This window comes from Hippopotamus amphibius, chromosome 1 (genome assembly GCF_030028045.1).
Source record: "Hippopotamus amphibius kiboko isolate mHipAmp2 chromosome 1, mHipAmp2.hap2, whole genome shotgun sequence".
Taxonomy (NCBI): domain Eukaryota; kingdom Metazoa; phylum Chordata; class Mammalia; order Artiodactyla; family Hippopotamidae; genus Hippopotamus; species Hippopotamus amphibius.
This window is the reverse complement of record NC_080186.1, coordinates 133,177,889-133,199,010: the sequence shown is the minus strand read 5'-3', so window position 1 is coordinate 133,199,010 and position 21,122 is coordinate 133,177,889. Positions and strand designations below refer to the sequence as shown.

At 32.8% G+C, this 21,122-nt stretch overlaps 1 protein-coding gene across 16 annotated transcripts in view; it reads left to right on the top strand.

Annotated features, from left to right (window-relative positions):
* The window catches only part of RANBP17 (RAN binding protein 17), a 348,910-nt gene that overhangs the window by 31,022 nt on the left and 296,766 nt on the right, over positions 1–21,122 (top strand). For 12 of the 16 annotated variants that reach the window (XR_009052817.1, XR_009052822.1, XM_057729240.1 and 9 more), the window contains 8 exons: positions 561–665; positions 2,062–2,227; positions 4,943–5,016; positions 6,170–6,250; positions 7,275–7,394; positions 9,369–9,515; positions 10,027–10,199; positions 12,174–12,367. Coding sequence is in view for 14 of the 16 variants with exons in the window: in XM_057729240.1 (XP_057585223.1) it covers positions 561–665; positions 2,062–2,227; positions 4,943–5,016; positions 6,170–6,250; positions 7,275–7,394; positions 9,369–9,515; positions 10,027–10,199; positions 12,174–12,367 (1,060 nt within the window). In the remaining 2 variants the exon portion in view is untranslated. The remainder of the gene's footprint in view (positions 1–560; positions 666–2,061; positions 2,228–4,942; positions 5,017–6,169; positions 6,251–7,274; positions 7,395–9,368; positions 9,516–10,026; positions 10,200–12,173; positions 12,368–21,122) is intronic. The other 4 variants (XM_057729248.1, XM_057729275.1, XM_057729265.1 and 1 more) reach the window with 1 other exon arrangement.

Here is a 21,122-nt window from a genome sequence, read left to right as displayed (position 1 = left end):
GCGTGCGGGCTTTCTCTAGTTGTGGTGAGCAAGGGCTGCTCTTCATTGTGGTGTGCAGGCTTCTCATTGTGGTGGCTTCGCTTGTTGCGGAGCATGTGGGATCTTGCCGGACTAGGGATCAAACCTGTATCCTCTGCATTGGCAGGCAGATTCTTAACCACTGTGCCACCAGGGAAGTACCAGGAAGTAGTTACTTGCCTAATGTATAATATGATGCCTGGCTCAGGAGTTGATAGTATCTATCTGTTATTTTATAGTCTGTATTTATATTGCCTCTGAAAGTATGATCAATTCTGGTTTTTAATTTTGGGATCAGTATAGTTTGTAGAAAGAACACTGAGTTAAAACAGTACAGAAACTTGGGTTCTAATTGTGGCTCTGCCATTTTAGCGCTTTGGATAACCTTAAACAAATCACTTATCCTAGTAGATTTTTAAAAGCTCTGTTAGCTCTATACTTATGATTCTTTAGTGATTATTTTGACTCCTTTTTTTACATAGTAAAATTTTGTTTTGCTCTTTGGTAAGTCTGGTTAAATAAATTCATCTTGAACTTTTTAGGTTGATTATTCTAGACCTTCAGCAAAACACAGGAAAATAGCTACCTCATTTCGTGATACTTCTCTCAAAGACATCTTAGTGCTAGCATGCTCTCTTCTAAAAGAGGTAAGTTACTTAATAATTCAGCAGCCTGTTTGAAAAGATTTTCAGATGAATTCCCCTGTGCCCCATTCTGCCATTTGAGGAGTAATTGTGGATAATTTTAATTTAAGTACAGTAGAGTTGCACAAATCTATAAGTGGTTCCAAACAATTCACTTTTATTTAGTAGGGATATAATAAAGTAAGATCCAAAGGAAATTTAGTAACTTGTCTTTAGATAGTAGTTTCATTATCTTCCTACTGTAGATTACCTATTGCAGAAGCTAATTGAGACTTAGTTTCTTTATTGCCATGCCCATATTTTAATGGGGTACAGATGAACAATGGCAAGTTTTCCTAATTCATCATTTATCGGTATTTTTTCAGAGTTGAACCAAGATAGTTTACTTTAATAATTTTTTAGGAAATAATATTTTCCCGTTTGCTACTTAGTGCCTTATTGAACGTTAAATTGTGTTCTTTTGTAATATAGGGACTCTGTAATTCTGCCCAAGCTTCTTAATTGCTGTAGTACAGCATTTCCCAAAGTATGTTCCACTAATCACTAGTTTCTACTTATTTAAGTTCTGTGGTATAGTAACATGGTAACTGCCACACTAGGCCAGACTGAAAGTTTCTCTGTTATTTAAAAAGCTTTCTTTTAGTATGAAAAATTTTAACATATACACAAGAAGATGGAATAGTATAATAAACTCCCTTGGACCCAGCAACCAGTTAAGCATTAACTCATGACCGATCTTATTTCATCTCTATCCTTAACTAACCACTTTATTTCTTTCTATGTTATTCTTGAAGCAGAATCTCAAACTTCATATCATTTCCTCCACAAATACTTCACATTGTATTTCCAGGAGATATATGTAATCTATTCTGGTTGTGTCAGGATGAACATTTTGAGGGGGTTGGGATTGTTCTCCAGAAGCTTGTGAGTGTCCTCCCACATTCAAACAGCTCTGAGAACCTTTGTTAGCTGAATGTGTATCGTTTATGCATGAAACTCCCCTACTTTTTATTGAAGAATATATTTTCAGCTTGTTCCAGTTGCTCCTTTGAGAGCAATGAATGAATCCTGTACATTTATACATTTGTGCTGTGTAAAGTATTTGTCCTAAAGTTACTTCTTACAGCTTAAGAAGGTGACCTCCAGTTTGCAGTTAAATATGAAAGTTTTATCCCCATTTTACAAGATTAAATTTGAAAATAGTCTACTTTTGTAGATTTTTGTTGATAGTGATATTAGTTTCTTATATATATAACAATGTAACTTTGCAAATTCCTTTTTTTACTAATTTTTTTTACTGATTTTAACTTGGCAGTGAAAAATTATTTAAATTAGTTGAGTAAAATTCTTTTAATTAACATATTTTATCATGTTTTATTTGACTTTGAACCCTTTTCAGGTATTGGCCAAGCCTTTAAACCTTCAGGATCAAGGTCAACAAAATCTAGTAATGCAAGTCTTGAAACTGGTCCTCAACTGCCTTAACTTTGACTTCATTGGCAGTTCAGCAGATGAATCTGCAGATGATCTTTGTACAATACAGATTCCAACAACTTGGAGAACAAGTAAGAAAAAAGTTTAGTGTAAGGAATGGTCAACATAAAACATGTAGGATTAAGCAATATAGTTGACTTACATGCAGTTATCTGTTTTTTACTTGGCAATCAAAACGTTAAAAAAATTTGTAACCCAAGGTATCTTCTGATCGCCAAGGTCAAAATCTGTTTTCTTCAATTTATACCTCCATATTTTGATTTTTGAAAAAAGAAAAGACAGCTGTAGAGTTGGAGGAGAACAAACTTAGGCGGGGAAATGGAGAGTTCTGTTTTGAAATTTGCAGATAAACAGTAGGAGAGGATATATAACACTTGGCAGGAAATATCAACCAATTTTTCAAAGTTTTAAAGAGAATGAATTAGAGTAGCTAACTTAGCAGAGCAGAATTCCAATATACTTTCTTACAGAGAGAGATACCAAAAAAGAGCAAACTCATTTGCTCTCACACATCCAAGAAAGATGATGGCAGTAGAATTTTCCTGTTGAAGTCAAAGGTTGGGAATGGGACTTAAAGGGCTTGGTAAAAAGTCTGTGTTCTGCACAAACACCCCTGGGATCTTTTCTACCACCTCTGTGCAGCTCTGTGACTGCTCTTTCTCCTTCTTTCCCTATGTGAACTTCTCTCTCAGTTCCCAATACCAGAGGTTTTTTCCCTTGAGAAATTAAACTGGAGAGGTTTCACATTCAGAGGTATCAGACATAGTAGAGACACCATACATTTGGTGAAAATTTCTAATATGGAAATCAGAGACTAAAACAAACAATTAAAAGGGACTAAAGTATCTTGATAGTGGTGATGGATGCATGAACCAGCATATGTAGTAAAAATTGCACAGACTAAATACACACACACACACACACACACACACGTACATGTAAAACTGGGAAAGCCAAGTAAGATGGGTGGATTTTATCAGTGTGTTTTCTTGATTGTGATGTTTTGCTTAGTTTTGCAAGAACTTACCATTTGGGGAAACTGGGTAAACAATACATGGAATCTCTCTGTATTATTTCTTGTAACTGCATATGAATCTAATTATTTCAAGAAATTTTTTTTAAAAAGTTGAAACAAAGTGAAGAGTAGAAGTAAATTTCTAAAAGGTTTAATTAATATCCTCAGAGAGATAAGAAAAGGTAATGCATTCCTTAAACATGAATAGGGTATTGTTTCAAAAACAAAAGTTAAGAGAATGTTCCAAACATAAAAGCTGCCAAAATAAAACATTCAGTAGAAGAGTTGGAAGATAAAGATAAGGAAATATCCCAGAAAGTAGAACAAAAAAAGCAAGAAGAGGTTTGATAGGAGAAAAACATATAAGAATATTAGAGCATGAAACTAGGAGGCTTGGCATCTGACTACTAGGAGTTCAAGAAAGGACAGGGAAAAAACAGAAGGAAATTTGCAAACAATGCCAAAAAATTCTCAGCAGTGAGTCACATAAATTTTCAGATTGAAAGATCCCGTAAGTACCCAACATAATGAATGAAAGAAAAATACACTAAGCTTCACAATCATGACATTTCAGAATAACAGGGATAAAGAGAAGATCCTAAAATCTACCAGAAAGAAACTCACCTACAAAGGATTGGGATCAAGAATGGTATTAGACTTCTCAACAGTACCACCAAAAGCTAGAGGACAATGGAGTAATATCCTCAGACTTCTGAGGGAAAATAATTTTCAAACTAGACTGAAATTATCAAGTATAGAGAATAAAGATATTTTCAGACATGTAAATCATTCTGAAATTTATCCCTTATGTACTTGCTGTTATGAAGCTAATTGATACACAAGCCAAGAAAATAGAGGATGTGCGGTTTAGGAAAGCTTTTAACACAAGTCGGCAATCAGCAGACATAAAAGGAGATAATTATGTAACACATTTTGGAACAGCCAGTCTAAGTTGAAGAAAGCTGTAGGAGGAAGGGGTGAGAAGATGGAAATGATAGGTTATTTGATGTTATTGACCACGTGGAAAATGTCATGAAGAACATTTTGCAAATCTGTCAGAGCATTTGGAAAGAATTAGTGGCAGATATCTATCTACAACAACTAAGCACAGAAAAGATGTAATGATTAAATCCAAGGAGTGTTAGAAATGTGATGTAATCATAGTATATTTGGCTTAGTTGTTAACATTATTTACATAGTCATAATAAACACTTAGAATTGATTTAATCCCAAATAGTTATAATAGTGGATGGATTTTTGAGAGGATGGGTTATAGAAAGAGTGGTGGGAGTGGAGGGGTGAGTGATTAGACATACACCGTAACAGGTTCATTTGATATCTAAAATAAAACAGTCAAATAAATACTAATATAGCATGTAATTTGGAAACGTATTTAAATATAGCTAATAGTTGAGAGGTAGTTGGAATGGAGTAGGGTACAGCTGTTTTTTGCTATATACTTTTTAGTACTATTTACTTTTTGATACTATTTGATTTGTTAAACATTTTTATTACTTTAATATAAATGAAAATAGTGAGAAGGTTCTCTTAGCAACTGTAGATGCTACATAGAAATAAGGAACATCTTAGCTAATTAATTTCTATCTTTGCATTGTTTTGTCTTTCAAAGGAAAAGAGCTAGGAATTAAGAAGGAATTAAGCCTAACTGGAAAGAAAGATTGGTTTGTATGATAATGTCTTACTATGTTAAGATCACCGAACTGAAAATAATGGTGTGAAGTTTGTTTTTGTTTTTTTTTTCTTTTTTCAGTTTTCCTGGAACCAGAAACATTGGCTCTTTTCTTTAATTTGTATCATTCACTTCCACCACTCCTGTCTCAGTTAGTAAGTAAAACTCATTATTTCATTAAAAAGTACCTGTGATATTTAGCTAAGGGTGGTACATATTTATTTATAGTCTTAATTAGGTATACCTCTCATAAGAAATTCTTACATCATCTGGGATAAGCTATTTGTCAGTTTCTATTTATAGTGCATAGTTCTTGCCATTTCACCAGTGAGCCCAAAATCCCTATCAACCTCTAAGTGTCTTTTTTCCTACTCAGTCCCCAGCTCTTCTTCTGGGCCTCAGTCCAGTAGTTTGCCACCCCACCTGTTACCTTCCCTTTTTTTAACTTCTCTCTAACTCTTTCTCCACTCTGCTTGGCTCTGCGTCAGGCTTGCCACGTGGCTCCTATCAGGTATCTCCAAATGAGAAACAAAGGGGATCTGCTTACTTGATTGTGTGCTCATCACTCCAGTTGTTCATTTATTTTTTGAATCAAATTCTATTGTGTGCTAAAAAATTCTTGAAACTCTCTGATTATAGTATAGAACTTTGAGAGTCTGGATCCCATCTTGTGGAATCTAAAACAGACCAGGCAAGATGGACAAAAAAAAAAGAAAAAGTTGTCCGTTTAATATCTAAGCTTGTAGAAGCTTGTCGAAGTAAAGTTGGGGAATTCTTATATTGTCATTTCCTGAAAAAAATGACAATATAAGTACATATCAGCAGTATTTAAAGTACATATCAGCAGTATATTTGTTTAGATATGTTATCACCTAGAAGGGAGAAATAGGTTCCCAAAATTCTCCTTCCCTGTTGTAAAAAAAAGTTTGCTCTCAAATCAAGATTTGTTTTGTTTTGTTTTGTTTTGTTGTTGGTGTTTTTTTTTTTAAATCAAGTGTTTTCAGGTGGTGGTTTTTAAGCTAGGTTTCGCAGGACACTCATGTTTCTGGGTGGTGCAACAGACCTTCAGGTTTCTGTCTTTTAACTAGAATAGTCTTGTTTTTAGCTGTTTAAAAAGCATGGTTTCATGTATAGTTATGTTTTGGGATAAAACAAACAAGCTACTGGTGCTTAAAAAGTAGAGTGGAAAACAACTGCTTTAAGAGAATGTAACTGACATTAGTTGGGCATGCCCTATCATATGATACTTGTCTCACTTCATCCTCACAGTGGCCCTGCGAGGTAAGTATTGTTATCTTCACTATTTAGAGAAGGAAACAGATCCAGAATGGCTTAAATGACTTTCTTCAGGGCAGCGAACTAAATTTTGGAGCTGAGATTCAAACCCAGGTGGGTTTGGCCCCAAATCCCTAGATATTTTTATTACATTGGTGATTCCTGAACCTTCTACACATCAGAAAGGAGTTTTGTTTTTCATACTGTTTGTTTGCTTGTTTTTTGTTTTTAACATAAAGGAATTTGGCAAACTGAGTAACATCTAAAAAGGCTATCCTCTGATTTTTGTCCCTGTTCTCACCCTTGCCAGGAGAGCCAGACATTTTGTGAGAAATCTCCTAATTGGAATATTTAAATATTGACAGATAATTCTATTTTTTTAAAAAAAAGTGGGCAAGTATATGTATGTGGATCAAAAGAAAACATATGTGGGCCAGTTTGGCCTGAAAGTTGCCAGTTTTGGGCCTCTCAATTAATGAACAAACAGGCTTCACTGGGTTCCAGTAGTAGAATTAAGAACTCGAGTAGTGAAATTGTCTGATAAAGTATTAACTTCAGGGAGATAAATAGGCCACAGACACTCTGTAGAAATTTGCATAGGGTATCTTTCAGCAGCATTTTCCAAATTGTTCCTCAAGATGTTAATAAATGGTGTGGGCAAGGTATTCTATCACCAAATAAATTTGGGATATGCTGGATTAAGTAAAGTTAGAGGATTTTTTTTTTCCGTTTGCAGGATACCACAGTGCACATTGTGCGCTATTCCCAAATGTATTCTACAACAAAACCACATTTTCTTTTTGGTGAAACATCTGGTTCATTGGTTTACACACAGATTAGACATCGAAAGCAATTGGGAGCCATTGAGTGTATGCAGGTCTCAGCTCTGCTCTGGCGTATTTAATATATACAAAAATATTAGAGGAATTTTACACACGAATAGGAATTCTAGTGGTGAGATTGAAGGCTTATGGGTGGTGGCAATGATTGATAATGTTTAGCTTTCATAGTTTTTGGATTCTATAATGCCTATTTTACCATTAATATAAAAAAAATTTAAATGTAAAGACTAGTGTTCCTTATATGTAGCCATAGTTACTTTTAAAGTTGAAATGAATTTTGTTGTTCCTGTTTTTAGGCACTTTCATGTTTAGTTCAGTTTGCTTCTACGAGAAGGTCCTTATTTAGCAGTCCTGAACGTGCCAAGTACCTTGGTAATTTAATTAAGGGAGTAAAAAGGATACTTGAAAACCCTCAGGTATTTATGAAGTAATTTATTTAATACTTAGCATATATGAATGCAGTTTTTCTGCTGAAAGGTGCCTAACAAACTTATGGCTTTATTGTGATTCTGGAAGAAAATAAGTATCATATTCTACTTTCTTAGATCTCTGTTGTACAAGTGGACAGTTTTTAAAAGTGAATGTTTACTGACTGACTGCTGTTGTTTTTTTTATTTTCCCCATTCTTTAAGGTGAATGTGAGAGATTGTTTATCTTATTATGCTTCTGCTTTTTACCATTGTACTTTTGCTTGTACTTCTTAAATTACTGAAGTGATTAATTCAGAGTTATATCTGCCTTCTAAACTAGAAGATAGTATAAATCTGGATGTTAATATTGGAATAAGTGGCTTTAAATTATGAAATAATATCTTTTGCCCTCTTGTGGACAATAAAAACTTCATAGATTTTTAAATCTACTCTACTTTAACTGCAAATCTTCAATGGCAATATTCATTTCAGAGAATTGCAAAGCCATTAATTAGTGATTTTGGGTGCCTAGTTAAAATTTGCTTCACTTTTTTTTTTTGGTTTAAAATATCTAATGAAAGTACAAATTTTTAAAAAATGATGATTTAAGGAGATTCATCTAAGTCTCTCGGTTATTTACTACTTTGCGGGGGACATATAATAGCTATACGTAAAGAAAATGTGCTTACTCAATAAAGAACAGTTTTTTTTTTATAGACTAAGAAGTATTTTATGTGTTGTGCATTCGTTTTATCTTTTCACTCTTGGCATAACTGTGAAATTGATGTCTTTTGCTGATAAATGGGATTTTCACCAATATATCGATACTCTAAAATTTATAATTGTTCAACTTACTATCATCAGTCAATATGTGGAAGACAGTATGCTAATATCGGGTTAATTCTCTTAATTGATCTTCCAGTATACTCATGTTGATGTTTTATGGCTGTAAAAGTTAGTTTGAATAGTATATATATTTTTAGAATTGTAAATATGTATTAAAAAACCCATGAATACAAAATATATTTTTGAATTGGTCCTTAATGATTAGAAACTATGTTGTGTTTTTTCATGGAGCTCCTACAAATGAAATTTTTTACAAACTCTTTCAGTGTTAAACAGATACTGAAAGATACTTGAATTCTGTTTTGTGCCAGCAACAGAGTTGTCAAACTATGAAGATAATAACACATGTGTCCTATCTACAGGGAGCTCACTGGGGGCACCTTTCTTGGTCTTTCCTTTTAACCTGTCCTCCCCACAAAGTTTCTTCTGTGTCTTATACTTCTGTTAAACTTTCTGCTCTACATTGCAGCAATTTATTTGAATGTCTTAGACACAGGGAGTTGCTTGAGGACATAATGACTGTAGGTACTCAATAAATATTTGTTGAATTAAAAGATATTTCAGTTACTTGTGTGTACACATTTAATGTAAGTCTAGTGGTATTGCTCTTTTCTCTCTTTTCCAGGGTTTTAAGAGCCCATTCTTATTTTCCATGAGCCCATTCTTATTTTCCATCTTAAACACAGGTCTGTTTAAGCCACAGTACACACACACACACACACACACACACACACACACACACACACACACACTCTCTCTCTCTCTCTCTCTCTCTCTCTCTCTCTCTCTCTCTCTCTCTCTCTCTCCCCACCCTTTTCTTCTTTCTTTGCTCTTTCTCTGCAATTTTTTGTGTGTAATATAATGGTTCGCAAAGACTATGATTTAGTCATCATGGTCAAAGCTTCCTCCAGAGCCTCTACTTTGGATTCCTTATTATTTATCATTTATGACAACATTAAGTCTGGTAGGAATCTTTTTTTTTTAATTGATATCTACCCAGTTGATGCAAAGTACAATAAGTACCCATGAAAACTGGGAGACTTAATAAAATACTCTTCGAATTTTATTGATGGTCTTTAGCTTGGTTTGTTTTTAAGTTTTTAAAAAAGCCTTTCTTTTTGTCTCATAATTTAGGGTTTGTCTGATCCAGGTAATTATCATGAATTTTGTCGATTTTTGGCTCGTTTAAAGACAAATTATCAGCTGGGAGAATTAGTTATGGTGAAGGAGTATCCTGAAGTTATCAGATTGATTGCTAATTTTACCATTACTAGCCTACAGGTAAATAAAAATATATAGTTGATGTTAAACTGTAGATAGATTTAAAACACTTTCTCGGTAAGATTTGGTAGGGATTTTTAAAAACATCTATTAGAGTACTTTGCTAAATACATTCATTGCAGGATTTTAGGTAAAAAGTTCTTTGTAACAAATTTTATAGTAATAAAATTTAGAAGTCATCTAAATATCTAATAAAGACTGAATTGAGAAGCTATGTTGAGAAATAAAGTTTTACAGATAAGTTTTTGGAAAAAATTCTTTTTATAAGTTTGGGCGCAAGTTTTAAAACCATATTTTCCACATGATATCAACTCTGAAAAAATTTTCATGGAAAGAAGATTAGAAGGAAATTCACAAACATTTAACAAAATTTGCTGTGTTAAATATTCATTGGTTATAATCAGAATAAAAGTTTATTTAAAAATGTATGTTTAGTAATTTTGCCTCTGCAGTTCTTATTCTAGGAAGATATAATGTCATTTTAAATAACATTTGCTTTATTTTTTTGTAGCATTGGGAATTTGCTCCCAACAGTGTTCATTATTTATTAACTCTGTGGCAAAGGATGGTAGCATCAGTTCCTTTTGTGAAATCAACTGAACCCCACTTATTAGACACTTATGCACCAGAAATCACGAAGGCCTTTATCACTTCTCGGTTGGAATCTGTTGCCATAGTTGTGAGGTATTGAAAACTAAATGTTTTTGTTGTATTTTCATCTTCTGCATCTTGGAATTTTTAAAAATGGAGGTATAATTTACCGATGATAAAATTCACCCCTTTTAGTCTACAGTTCTATGAGTTCTGACAAGTGTATGCAGTTGTGTTTAACGAACAACACAATGAAGATATAAAATAACTCCATCACCCCCAAAAAGTTTTTTTAGGTTCCTTTGTAGTCAGGCCTTTCCCCATCCTCAGCATCTGGCAATTATTAATGTTTTGTTTCCCTAAAATTTTTGTCTTTTTTGAATGTTATTAATTCATAAATGACATAGTATATAGCCATTTAGTCTGGCTTCTGTCACTTAGCATAATGTGTTTGAGATTCTTCCATTTTGTGTCAGTAGTTCTTTGCTTTTTATTGCTGAATAGTATTCCATTTTATGGAAATGTCACAGTTTATTAATCCATTCACCTATTGATGGGCATTTGGATTCTTTCTGTTTTTGCCTTTATGAGTAAAATTGCTGTAAGTGTTCCTATACGGATTTTTGTATAAATATAAGTTTTTATTTCTCATGGGTAAATACCTGGTGTGAGATCTCTGGGTTGCTTGGTAAGTGTATATTTTACTTTATAAGAAATTGCGAAACTGTTTTTCAAAGTGGCTGTCTCATTTTGCATTCCCACCAGTGATGTATGAAAGATCCAGTTGCTCTGCATCCTCACCAGCACTTCATATTGTCAGTTCTAAAAAATTTTAGTCATTCTAATAGGTGTGGTACCTCATTGTGTTTTTAAATTGTATTCCCTTAATAACTAATAATGTTGAGCATCTTTTTATGTGCTTATTTACCATTTGTATATACTCTTTGGTAAAATGCCTGTCAGATCTGTTGCCCATTTCTTTATTGGGTTGTATATTTTTTTATATTGAGATTTGAGAGGTCTGTATATTCTGGTCACAAGTCTTTTTATCATATGTGTTTTGCAAATATTTTTTCCGAGTCCATTGCTCACCTCTTCATTTCCTTAAGAGTCTTTCAAAGAGCAGAAGTTTTAAAGTTTAATGAAGTCCAATTTATCCTTTATTTTTTTCTTCTGGAAGTTTTAGAATTTAAATTTAGGCCCATAATCCATTTTGAGTTAATTTTTGTATATGATATGAGGTTTAGTTTCAATGTTCTTTTTCTTTCCTTTAGTTCTTTTTGCATATAGAAGACCAGTTATCTCCAACACCATTTGTGAAAAAGACTACCCTTTATCCATTTAATTGTCTTTACACTGTTTTCAAAACTTAATTGACCATATATGTGTGGTTCTATTTCTGGACTCTAGTCTCATTAATCTATGTTTTTCTCCTTCTGCCAGTACCCTGCCTTGAGTACTGTAGCCTTATAATAAGCTTCGAAATCAGTTAGTGTGAGTCTTCACCTTGGTTTTCCCTTTGTGAAATTGTTTTGGCTCCTTTTTCCTTTGTTTTTCCGTATAAATGTTAGAATCATGTTGTCAGTATCTAAGAAAAAAAGTCCTGCTGGAATTTTGACTAGGATTCCATTGAATTTGTAAATTAATTTGGGGGAAGAGTTGACATCTCAGCAGTATTGAGTCTTTCAGCCAGTGAGCATGTTTATCTTTTAATTTATTTAGCTTTTCTGTTGATTTCTTTCATCACTATTTTGTAGTATTCAATCTTTAGATCTTACATGTATTTAATTAAGATTTAATTAGTGTTTTATGTTTTCTGGTGCCTTTGGAAGATACAGTTTTTAAATTTAAATTTCCAATTGGTCCTGTTAGTATACAGTAATGAATTGTATATATTGATCTGTATGCTAGCTATGCTTTCAAATATAGACATTTTATTTCTTACCTTCCAATCTTTTATTTCTTCATCCATGAAAGAATTTTTATTTAAGATAAAGTTTTTTTGTGATGAATAAAAGTATATCTAATTCTAATGTTGTCTGCAATCCTTTTCTTATATATTTGCAGAGATAATTTAGATGATCCACTGGATGATACCGCCACTGTGTTTCAGCAATTGGAGCAGTTGTGCACTGTTAGCAGATGTGAATATGAAAAGACATGCACTCTTCTTGTACAGTTGTTTGATCAAAATGCACAGAATTACCAAAAGCTTCTGCATTCAGCTTCTGGAATAACTGTGGACATGGCAATTCAGGAAGGTCAGTAAACTTTATATGACTATTATATGGTATTATGTTGAATTTTAAGTAGCTTCATTAATCAGTTTAATAATTTTACTGCAACTTATTTTTATATATTTCTCCCAATTTCTTTTCCTCTAATAATCCATTAATTTTATTAACCTTCTGGGTATGTTGGTGGCTTGATGCTTTTAGTTCTTTGTAAGTTTCACAGGGGAATATTTCTCTCTGGAATCAGTATCAAAAAAAGCTGATAATGATCTTTGAATAGAGTTTATTACCTTATAACTGTCTTTTAACTAATCATGTTTCCTTCTCTGGTATATCTGACTGCAAATTGAGAGCCCAATTTTAACCAGTAAAAGTTTACATAAGACCTCATCATGGTTTTACATTTGTTTATTAGCCTTCACCATGGCTTTCTTTTATTATTATATTTTAACTTCTCAATTTCCTCATTATTTTTCATTCTTTACTGAAGGAGGAGTTATTTATTTTTGTATATTTCCTTAAATCCTTTCAGAAACATAAGGAATTAAATACACTTCTCAAATTTTTAAGTGTGATGACTTATGAGAATGGAACTGGCTGTATACATTTCTAGTAGGAGGCAGTTTAATTATAGTTCCAGGATGTTTTTTTTCTTTCATATTTGTTCATCTTGTTTGGAAAGTGAGTGGTAAGGGATGATAGTCAAGCTTTCAGTGATTTTTCCATTTAAACTTTTTTAAATGGAAAACTCTTTTAAACTCTTTTAAGTTTTTAAAGAATTAACAGTTATCCTATACATTTACACGATGTCTTCTTAAAGTGCCTTTTATTCATTTTCTGTTTTTTTGTTTTGTTTTCTGACACACAGTACTGCTCAGGGGCTGGAGAGAATAGTTAACCTTGTTTAAATGTTCTCTTTTAGTAGTATCTCATTATTTATGCATTAAATGGAGGAGAACTAACATTTTGTTTCGTAGCATTTTGTCTTTCTGATTTCTTTTTTTAGTAGAGTTTTGAAAATTATTAAATATCAAATACATACAAAAGGGTGTTTACATATTTTGAGACCTAATGACTAGCAGTAACAGACACTATCACATAGCTTAAAGTACAGGTCAGTACAAATATCTTTGCTGCTCCTTTTTTCCTACCAGCAAAACATACTTGCTGTTTGTCAGTTGAGGCCTTTTCTTCATAGTTTTACTGCATATGTATATATTCTGAAAATAATGCATGGTTTTGCATATTTTTGAACTTTATGCAGATGGAATCAAAATGTATTTATTCTTTTATAACTTGCTTCATTGTTTTGTCTTAGTGTTGCATTTATGAGAGTTCGTGTTGTTGCTGTAGCTATAGTTCCTTCATTTGTACTACTGCATTTCTGTTGTTTGAATATACTGCAATTTATTGATGCATTTTCTTGTCAGTGGGTATTTGTGTTTTCTCTGTTTTTTGCTAATACAATGAATGCTGCTGTAAAGATTGTTATATATATTAATTACATAGGCAGCTTCAGTAGGTAATGCCAAACTATATTTTACAAAGTGATTGTACTACTTTATATCCTACCCACTCTGATCTAGATCCTCACCAACAGCTCATAATGTCAGATTTTTTGTCAGGCTAGTTGAGGTAATATACCTCATGTGTATTTTACTTTTCACTCCCATGATTATTAATGAAGTTTAGTATTCTATGTTTATTGACTGTTCTGTAATCAGTAGTATATATACTCATGACTTTTGTTCATTTCCTCCTCACCGTTTGGATTATTGGTCTTTCTTTTACTGATGGAGCTCTTCATAATATTTTAACGCTAATCCTTTAGTTGTTTGAGTTGTAGATATTGTCCTCAAGTTTGTGACCTGTTTTTACATATAACTTTAATGGGTCTCTTATTTTAGTTTTCATATCAAATTTTATTTTAATTAATTCATCAGATCTTTTGAAGAGGTATTGTATTAAATTGTCCAGAAAAAACAAATTAAAATGTGTTCTCTTCCAGTCCTGTAATCTGTCCTCCTATTCTTCTAACAGATAACGATTCTTACTAGTTTTGCATCTTTCTGAAGTTTCTGTATGCATACACAATTATGAATATATAAGTTCTCATCCTCTCTTGTTTACATGGAACGTGGCATACCACACTCACGTTCTACTCCTTGCTTTTTCTCCTTTACAATGTATTTTATAGCTATTCTCAGATCAGTATATAGAGAATACTTAATTTTTATAGATGATTAGTATTTTAGTTTTTGAATGTATCGTAATTTAACTATTCTCTCCATTGTTGAGAGTCATTTGAGTTGTTTGCCATCTTCTGCTATTAAAACTAATGCTTATACAGATTAACCTTTTACTTGTCATTTTATATTTATGCATGTATAGGATGCATTTCCAGAAGCGGAATTACTGTTGGGTGGAAGAGTTAATGTATTTGTAATTTTTATAAATATTTCCAAATTACTTTCTGTAAGGACTGTACAGATTTACTTGTCCACCAGCAATCTGTGAGAGTTCCATATTATTGCCTTCACAGGACAATATTACCATGCTTTTCAATTTTTGGCAATCCTATAGGTGAAAAGTGATATCTCAGTATAATTTAATATTCTCATATCAGTGAGGTTAAGCATTGTTTAAGTTTATCTTAGAGCTATTTGGTCTTTTTCTGTAAAAGAATTACTCATTTTTCTTTTGGCTCTTTGTTGTTGTTGTGGTTGGGTTGTTGGTTGTTTTTTTCTCACTGATTTTTAAGAGCTCTTTACATTTTAGAAAAATGAGCCCCTTGTCCATGTTAGAGTTGCAAATATCTTTTTCCTTTTTTTCTTTTTCTTTTTTTTCGAGTGTACAGTTTGATGAATTTAGCAGATACATAACCATGTAACTACCACCACATTCAAGATAGGGAACACTTCCTTCACTTTATAAATCATTTTCTCATGCCCTTTGATCCCTTTCCCTAACTCTTGGTCCAAGTAACCACTGGTTTCTATCACTATGGTTCATCTCTTTTAGGTTTCTATGTAAATGAAATCATAAAATAAGTGGTCTTTTGTGATTGACGTTTTTTGCTTAGGATAATGTTTTTGAGATTCAAATATATCGTATATATAAATATTTTGTTCCTTTTTACTGCTATGTAGTATTCTGTAGTATGGCTTTTTCTTTGGTTTGTCTAGCTGTTTACCACTTGATGGACATTTGAGTTATACACGCAGTTTTTGGCTGTTATGAATAATGATGCAATGAACATTTAAGGACAAGTCTCTGTGTGTACTTAAATGTTCATTTCTCTTGGGTAAATACCTGTGACAGCTTTCTGGGTCATATGAGAGATGTGTGTTTTATATTATAAGATACTACTATGCTATTTTACGAAGTGTACCATTTTTCATTCCCATTAACAATGCTCCACATCTTCTTCATCATTTGATACTGTCTTCTTAACTTCAGCCATTCTGCTGGGTATCTAGTAGTATCTCATTGTGGTTATTCTTTGAATTCCTTGATAATTAATGAAGTTATGCTTTTTTGGCCATTCTTATATCTTCCCTTGTGAAATGTCACATTTTTTGCCCATTTTTACATTGGGTTGTTTGTTCTTTCATACATGGTCTTATTATTGAAATTTTAAAAGTGTTTTATATATTCTGTATACAGTCCGTTTTTCACATAGGTGTTGCAAATATTTTCTTCCTGCCTGTCGTTTGTCTTTTCAACTGTCTTTCAAAGGGCAAGAATTTTAAATTTTGATGATCTGCCTTTTAATTTTTTTCTTTATGGCTATGCTTTTCATATTTAAGAAATCTTGTGTAACTGAAGTCAGAAATATGTTCTGTATTTTTCTTCTAGAAGTTTAATAGTTTTAGCTATTATGTTTAGGTCTGTGATCCACTTTGGGTTAATTTTTGTGAATGATGTGAGATAAGGATAAGGCCCTCTCCCTAACCTATACAGTTATCAAGTTGTTCCAGCACCATTTGCTGAAAAGACCACCTCTTTTCCTATTGAATTATTGTGTACCTTTGTCAAAAATCAGTTGACCATAAAAAGCTAGAGTCTGTTACTGGACTCTGTTCTGTACCGTTGGTCTGTCTGTCCTTAGGCCAATATTATACTGTCTTGGTTACTGTAACTTTATAAGTCTTGAAATCAGGTAATTTAAGTCTTTCAGTCTTGTTCTTTTTTCTCAGTATAGTTTTGTGTTCTACATCTTTTGCTTTTCTGTATTAATTTTAGCATCAGCTTGTCAATTTCTTTTAAAAAAGACTCATTAGAGTTTTGATTGAGGTTACCTCTATCTATATATCAGTTTGGGCCATCTTAATATTCAATTGATGGACATGGTATATTGCTCCATTTATGTAGGTGTTTAAAATTTTTCTTTGCAATGTTTTGTTGTCTTCAGTTCACAGGTATTAAAAATCTTTCACTGAATTTATTCCTATATATTTTGATGCTATTGTAAATTTTGATTATTCTCTGCTATTCTATGTAAGACCAAAATTGATTTTTGTCTTTGTGTCCTGCGACTTTGCTAAATTTACTTATTCTAAGAGCTTTTTTTGTAGATTCTTTAGGATTGTTTTATATGATCATGTCACTTAAAATAAAGACAGTTTTATGTCTTGTCTTCATGCCTTTTATTTCTTTTTCTTTCCTTATTCCACTGGTAGGACCTTTAGTACAATGTTGAACAAAAGTGGTAAGAATGGATATTCTGCCCTTGTTTCTGTTTGTACATAGAAAGCATTGAGCCTTTTACCATTGATAATAAATTTGATGAAGTTCCCTTCTGTTTCTCAGGCTATTTATAGAGTGGGGCATTGATTTCTTTGAACGCTTTTTTATGTACCTACTCAAATGACCTTTGTTTTCTTTTTTATTTTACTAATATAATGAATTACAGTGATTTTTCTGTTAAACCAGCTTTGCATTCCTAGGATAAATCCTGCTTGGTTATTATATTGTTCCTTTTTATAGTGTTAGATTCAGTTTGCAAAAATTTTATTTTACATTGATGTTCATGAAGGATATTTGTCTGCAATTTTTTTTGTGTGTGTGATGACTTTGGTTTTGATAGCAGGGTAATACTGGCCTTACAAAATGAGTCAAGAAGTGTTTCTTCCTCCTTCTTTATTTTCTGAGAGTGTGTAGTACTGGTATTATTTCTTTCTTTAGAGTTGGATAGAATTCATCAATGAAGCCAGTGGGCCTGGAGGGTTTATCATTATGAATGAAATTTTGTTAATTGGTATAGGATTATTCAAGTGTTCTCTTTCACCTGGGGTCAAATTTAGTCCTTTGTGTCTTTCAGGGAATTTGTCCTATTTTTAAATTCATTGCAATAAAGTTATTTCTGATATTTCATTATTATTATTTTAATGTCTGTAGGATCTGAAATGATGTCCTTTCTTTTATTCTTCCTGTTTTAAAAAGTGAGGGGTGTTTGCCACATAACTTATTAGTTTCAGAGGTATAACAATGATTCGGTATTTGTATATATTAGGAAATGATCACCACAAAAAGTCTAGCTAACATCTGTCACTGTACCTAGTTACACATTTTTTTTTCTTGTGATGAGAACTTTTGAGATCTACTGTCTTAGCAACTTTCAGATATGCAGTATGGCATTATTAACTATAGTCACAATGCTGTACATTACATCCGCATGACATTTATTTTGTAACTGGAAGTTTGTACCTTTGACCCCCTTTACCCATTTGATAATCTTTGCCCTTTTTCCCCGATAGACTACTAGATATTTAACAATTTTGTTAATCTTTTCAAGAAGTCAACTGTTAGTTTCACTGATTTTCTGGTTTTTTGTTGTTCATTTTTTATTTCATAAGTTTTTTTTGGGGGGAGGACTTCATTTTCTGCCTTACACTTTTGATTTTATTTGGTCTTTTTTTCTAATTGTGGATGGAGGCGTTACATCTTTAATTTTTAGGTTTGTTTTTGTATTTTTCTAATAAAAACATTTAAAGCTATAAATTCTGCTTTGAGCATTGCTTCCGCTGCATATCATGAATTTTGATCTTTTATTTTCATTATCATTTAGTTACAGTATTTTCTAGTCTGTGATTTCTTTGTTAGTTTATGGATTATTAGAAGTATGATTTTATTTGTGAATATTTGGCGTTTTCCTAGTTGTCTTATTGTTTCTGATTTCTAATTTAATTCTACCTTGAGCAAATATCATTTTGTATGATTTCAGACTTTAAGTTTATTGAGACTTGTTTTATTACCCAGCATATGGTCTATCCTGGCAAATATACCATGTACGCTTGAAAAGAATATGTATTTTACCATAGTTGGGTATGGTAGTATGTAAATAGAAATTAAGTCAAGATAATTAATAGTATTGTGCAGGTATTCTTTGTTTTTACTGGTTTTGTTTTGTTTTGTTTGGACTACTTCTATTATTTACAAAGAAAGAGGTATTAAAATCTCCAAATACGATTGTGGAATAGTCTCTGCTACTGTTAATTTTCAATTTTTGCTTCGTTTAGACATTTGTAATTTTTTGTGCTCCTTGTTAATTGATGCTTTTATCTCAGAATCTACCACATTTGCTGTTACTATAGCCATTGCCTTCTTATGCTTTCTGTTTAAATGGGATATCCTTCACCATCCATTTACTTCCAGTCTGTCTGTCTGTATTTTTAAAATGTGTCTGTTGTAGGCAGTGTATAGTTCTTTGTTAAAAAAAAAAAAAAACCACTTCTAACCATCTGCATCTTTTAATTGAAGTGTTTAGTCCATCTGCTAAATGGGGTAGAGGAGAACTATCAACTCAATACCATTTAAACTGCTTCCTTAGAATAAAGTTTTTTTGTATGGCACTGGTGGTCTGTATTTAGGCCACAGGCCATGTGAGATCTGATTTGAGGGGTTTTTCCTCCCTTCCTGTGACTAACATGGAAGTCAATTTAGACAGGTTTCTGTTTTGTCTTTCTTTGTCTAGGACAGGGGTTTTTTTCCCCTCCAGTTCACTTTCTTGCTAAGGGTATAAGAGTTTCTTATTGGAGTTCTCATATTGGGCATGCTTTGTCCTTTGTTCTTCAGACAAGAAGCTCAAATTCTCTAGTTGTTTCTATGCATATGTCTCTCAGTTTCAGCCCAGGCATCTATTTTGGCCTTTGTGGATTTATTTTACTTTCTTATCCACTCAGTAACATATTTGGTACCTTTGTGCAAATTAGAAAAAGGCACTCTTTCTTCCAGGCAAGTGTAGCACCCTAGTATAGTGAGTGCAGTATAGGCTGGATTTCAGTCTCCACTTTCCCCTTCTGGTAGGTATCTTTGTAGGTCTGTGGTTGCCCTGTAAGCCTGTCTTACAGTGTTTTTGTTGTTGTTGTTTTGCCTGATGACACAATGGCAGCCTTATATAATATCTTTTCAGATTTGTTTTTTACATTCATTCAGGTTATATTATAATTTGGTTCATGTTTAACCAACTACCTATAAAATCACATTTTTGTTTTTGGTTTTATATCACAGTTGGTGCTTGCTTCTTTAAAAGTAAAGAATTAGTAGTAACTTTCACTTCAGTGTGGTCAACTACATGCTCTGAAAGGCCTTTGAGCTGCAAACAGTCAGATCCTGCAATGCTTGGCTTGAAATAAGTAAATGAAATTTCTGAGGTTCCTTCTTCTCTAGCCTACTACCCTCCACTTCTCCGTCCTCACCCTTCTGAGCCCTTCCCCCTCAAAAAATGAACTTAAACCAGAATGAAGTGGTGGGTAGCAAACAAGGGCAAAAAAGGTAGTGTTGCCGTTAAAGGCAAATTATTAGTGATTAAATTGGTGTACTAAACTTGGGATTCTTATGTTAAGTTGGACCTTGAGAGGGGATATAGTGGTCTGAAACTGGTATATCCCCTTCGCTTCCAGCAAAAAAGTAAGTTAAAATCATCTCTAAAGAATAGCAACCATACTTTAGAGCCTGAAGAATCCTACAGATTAAGAGCAATCACATAACTCTTCGTGATTTAAAAAATTACCAGCACACAAACAACAAAACAAGGTACCATGACTGAGCAGTAACAGAAACAACGAATTATTTGATTTAGAACTCCTCTAAGACTTAAGATATTGGAATTTTATAGGAATACAAAATAATTATGTAGAAATGTTTAAAGGAAAAAGAACCACAGATGAGCAAATAAGAGAATGAAAAATGACCAGGCAGATTGAAGAAGACTCAAGTGAAACTTTTATTATTGAAAAAAATATTTTTTGTGATCTAAAATTTAATGAATATGTTAAATAGTAAATTAGGTCTTGGCTGTGATTTTTTTTGGATTTGAAATCAAAAGCAAAGGCACAAAAGCAAAAATAGATAAGTGGGATTACATCAAACTAAAAATTTTCTGCACAGCACGGAAACCGTCAATAAAATGAAAAGGCAACCTACTCTATGGGAGAAAATATTTGTAAATCACATAAGTGATAAGTGGCTAATATCTAAAGTATGTAAAGAACTCATAGAGCTCAATAGCAAAAAAAATAAACAACCCAATTAAAAAATGAACAGAGGATCTGAATAGATATGTTTGCAAAGAAGACATACGAATGGCTGTCAGGTACATGAAAAGGTGCTGAACATCGCTGATTGTCAGGGATATGCAAATCAAAACTGCAGTGAGATATCACCTCATACCTATTAGAATGGCTGTTATCTTAAAGACAAGATATAACAATTGTTTGCAAGGATGTAGAGAAAAGGGAACCCTGTGCACTGTTGGTGGGAATGTAAATTGGTGGAGCCA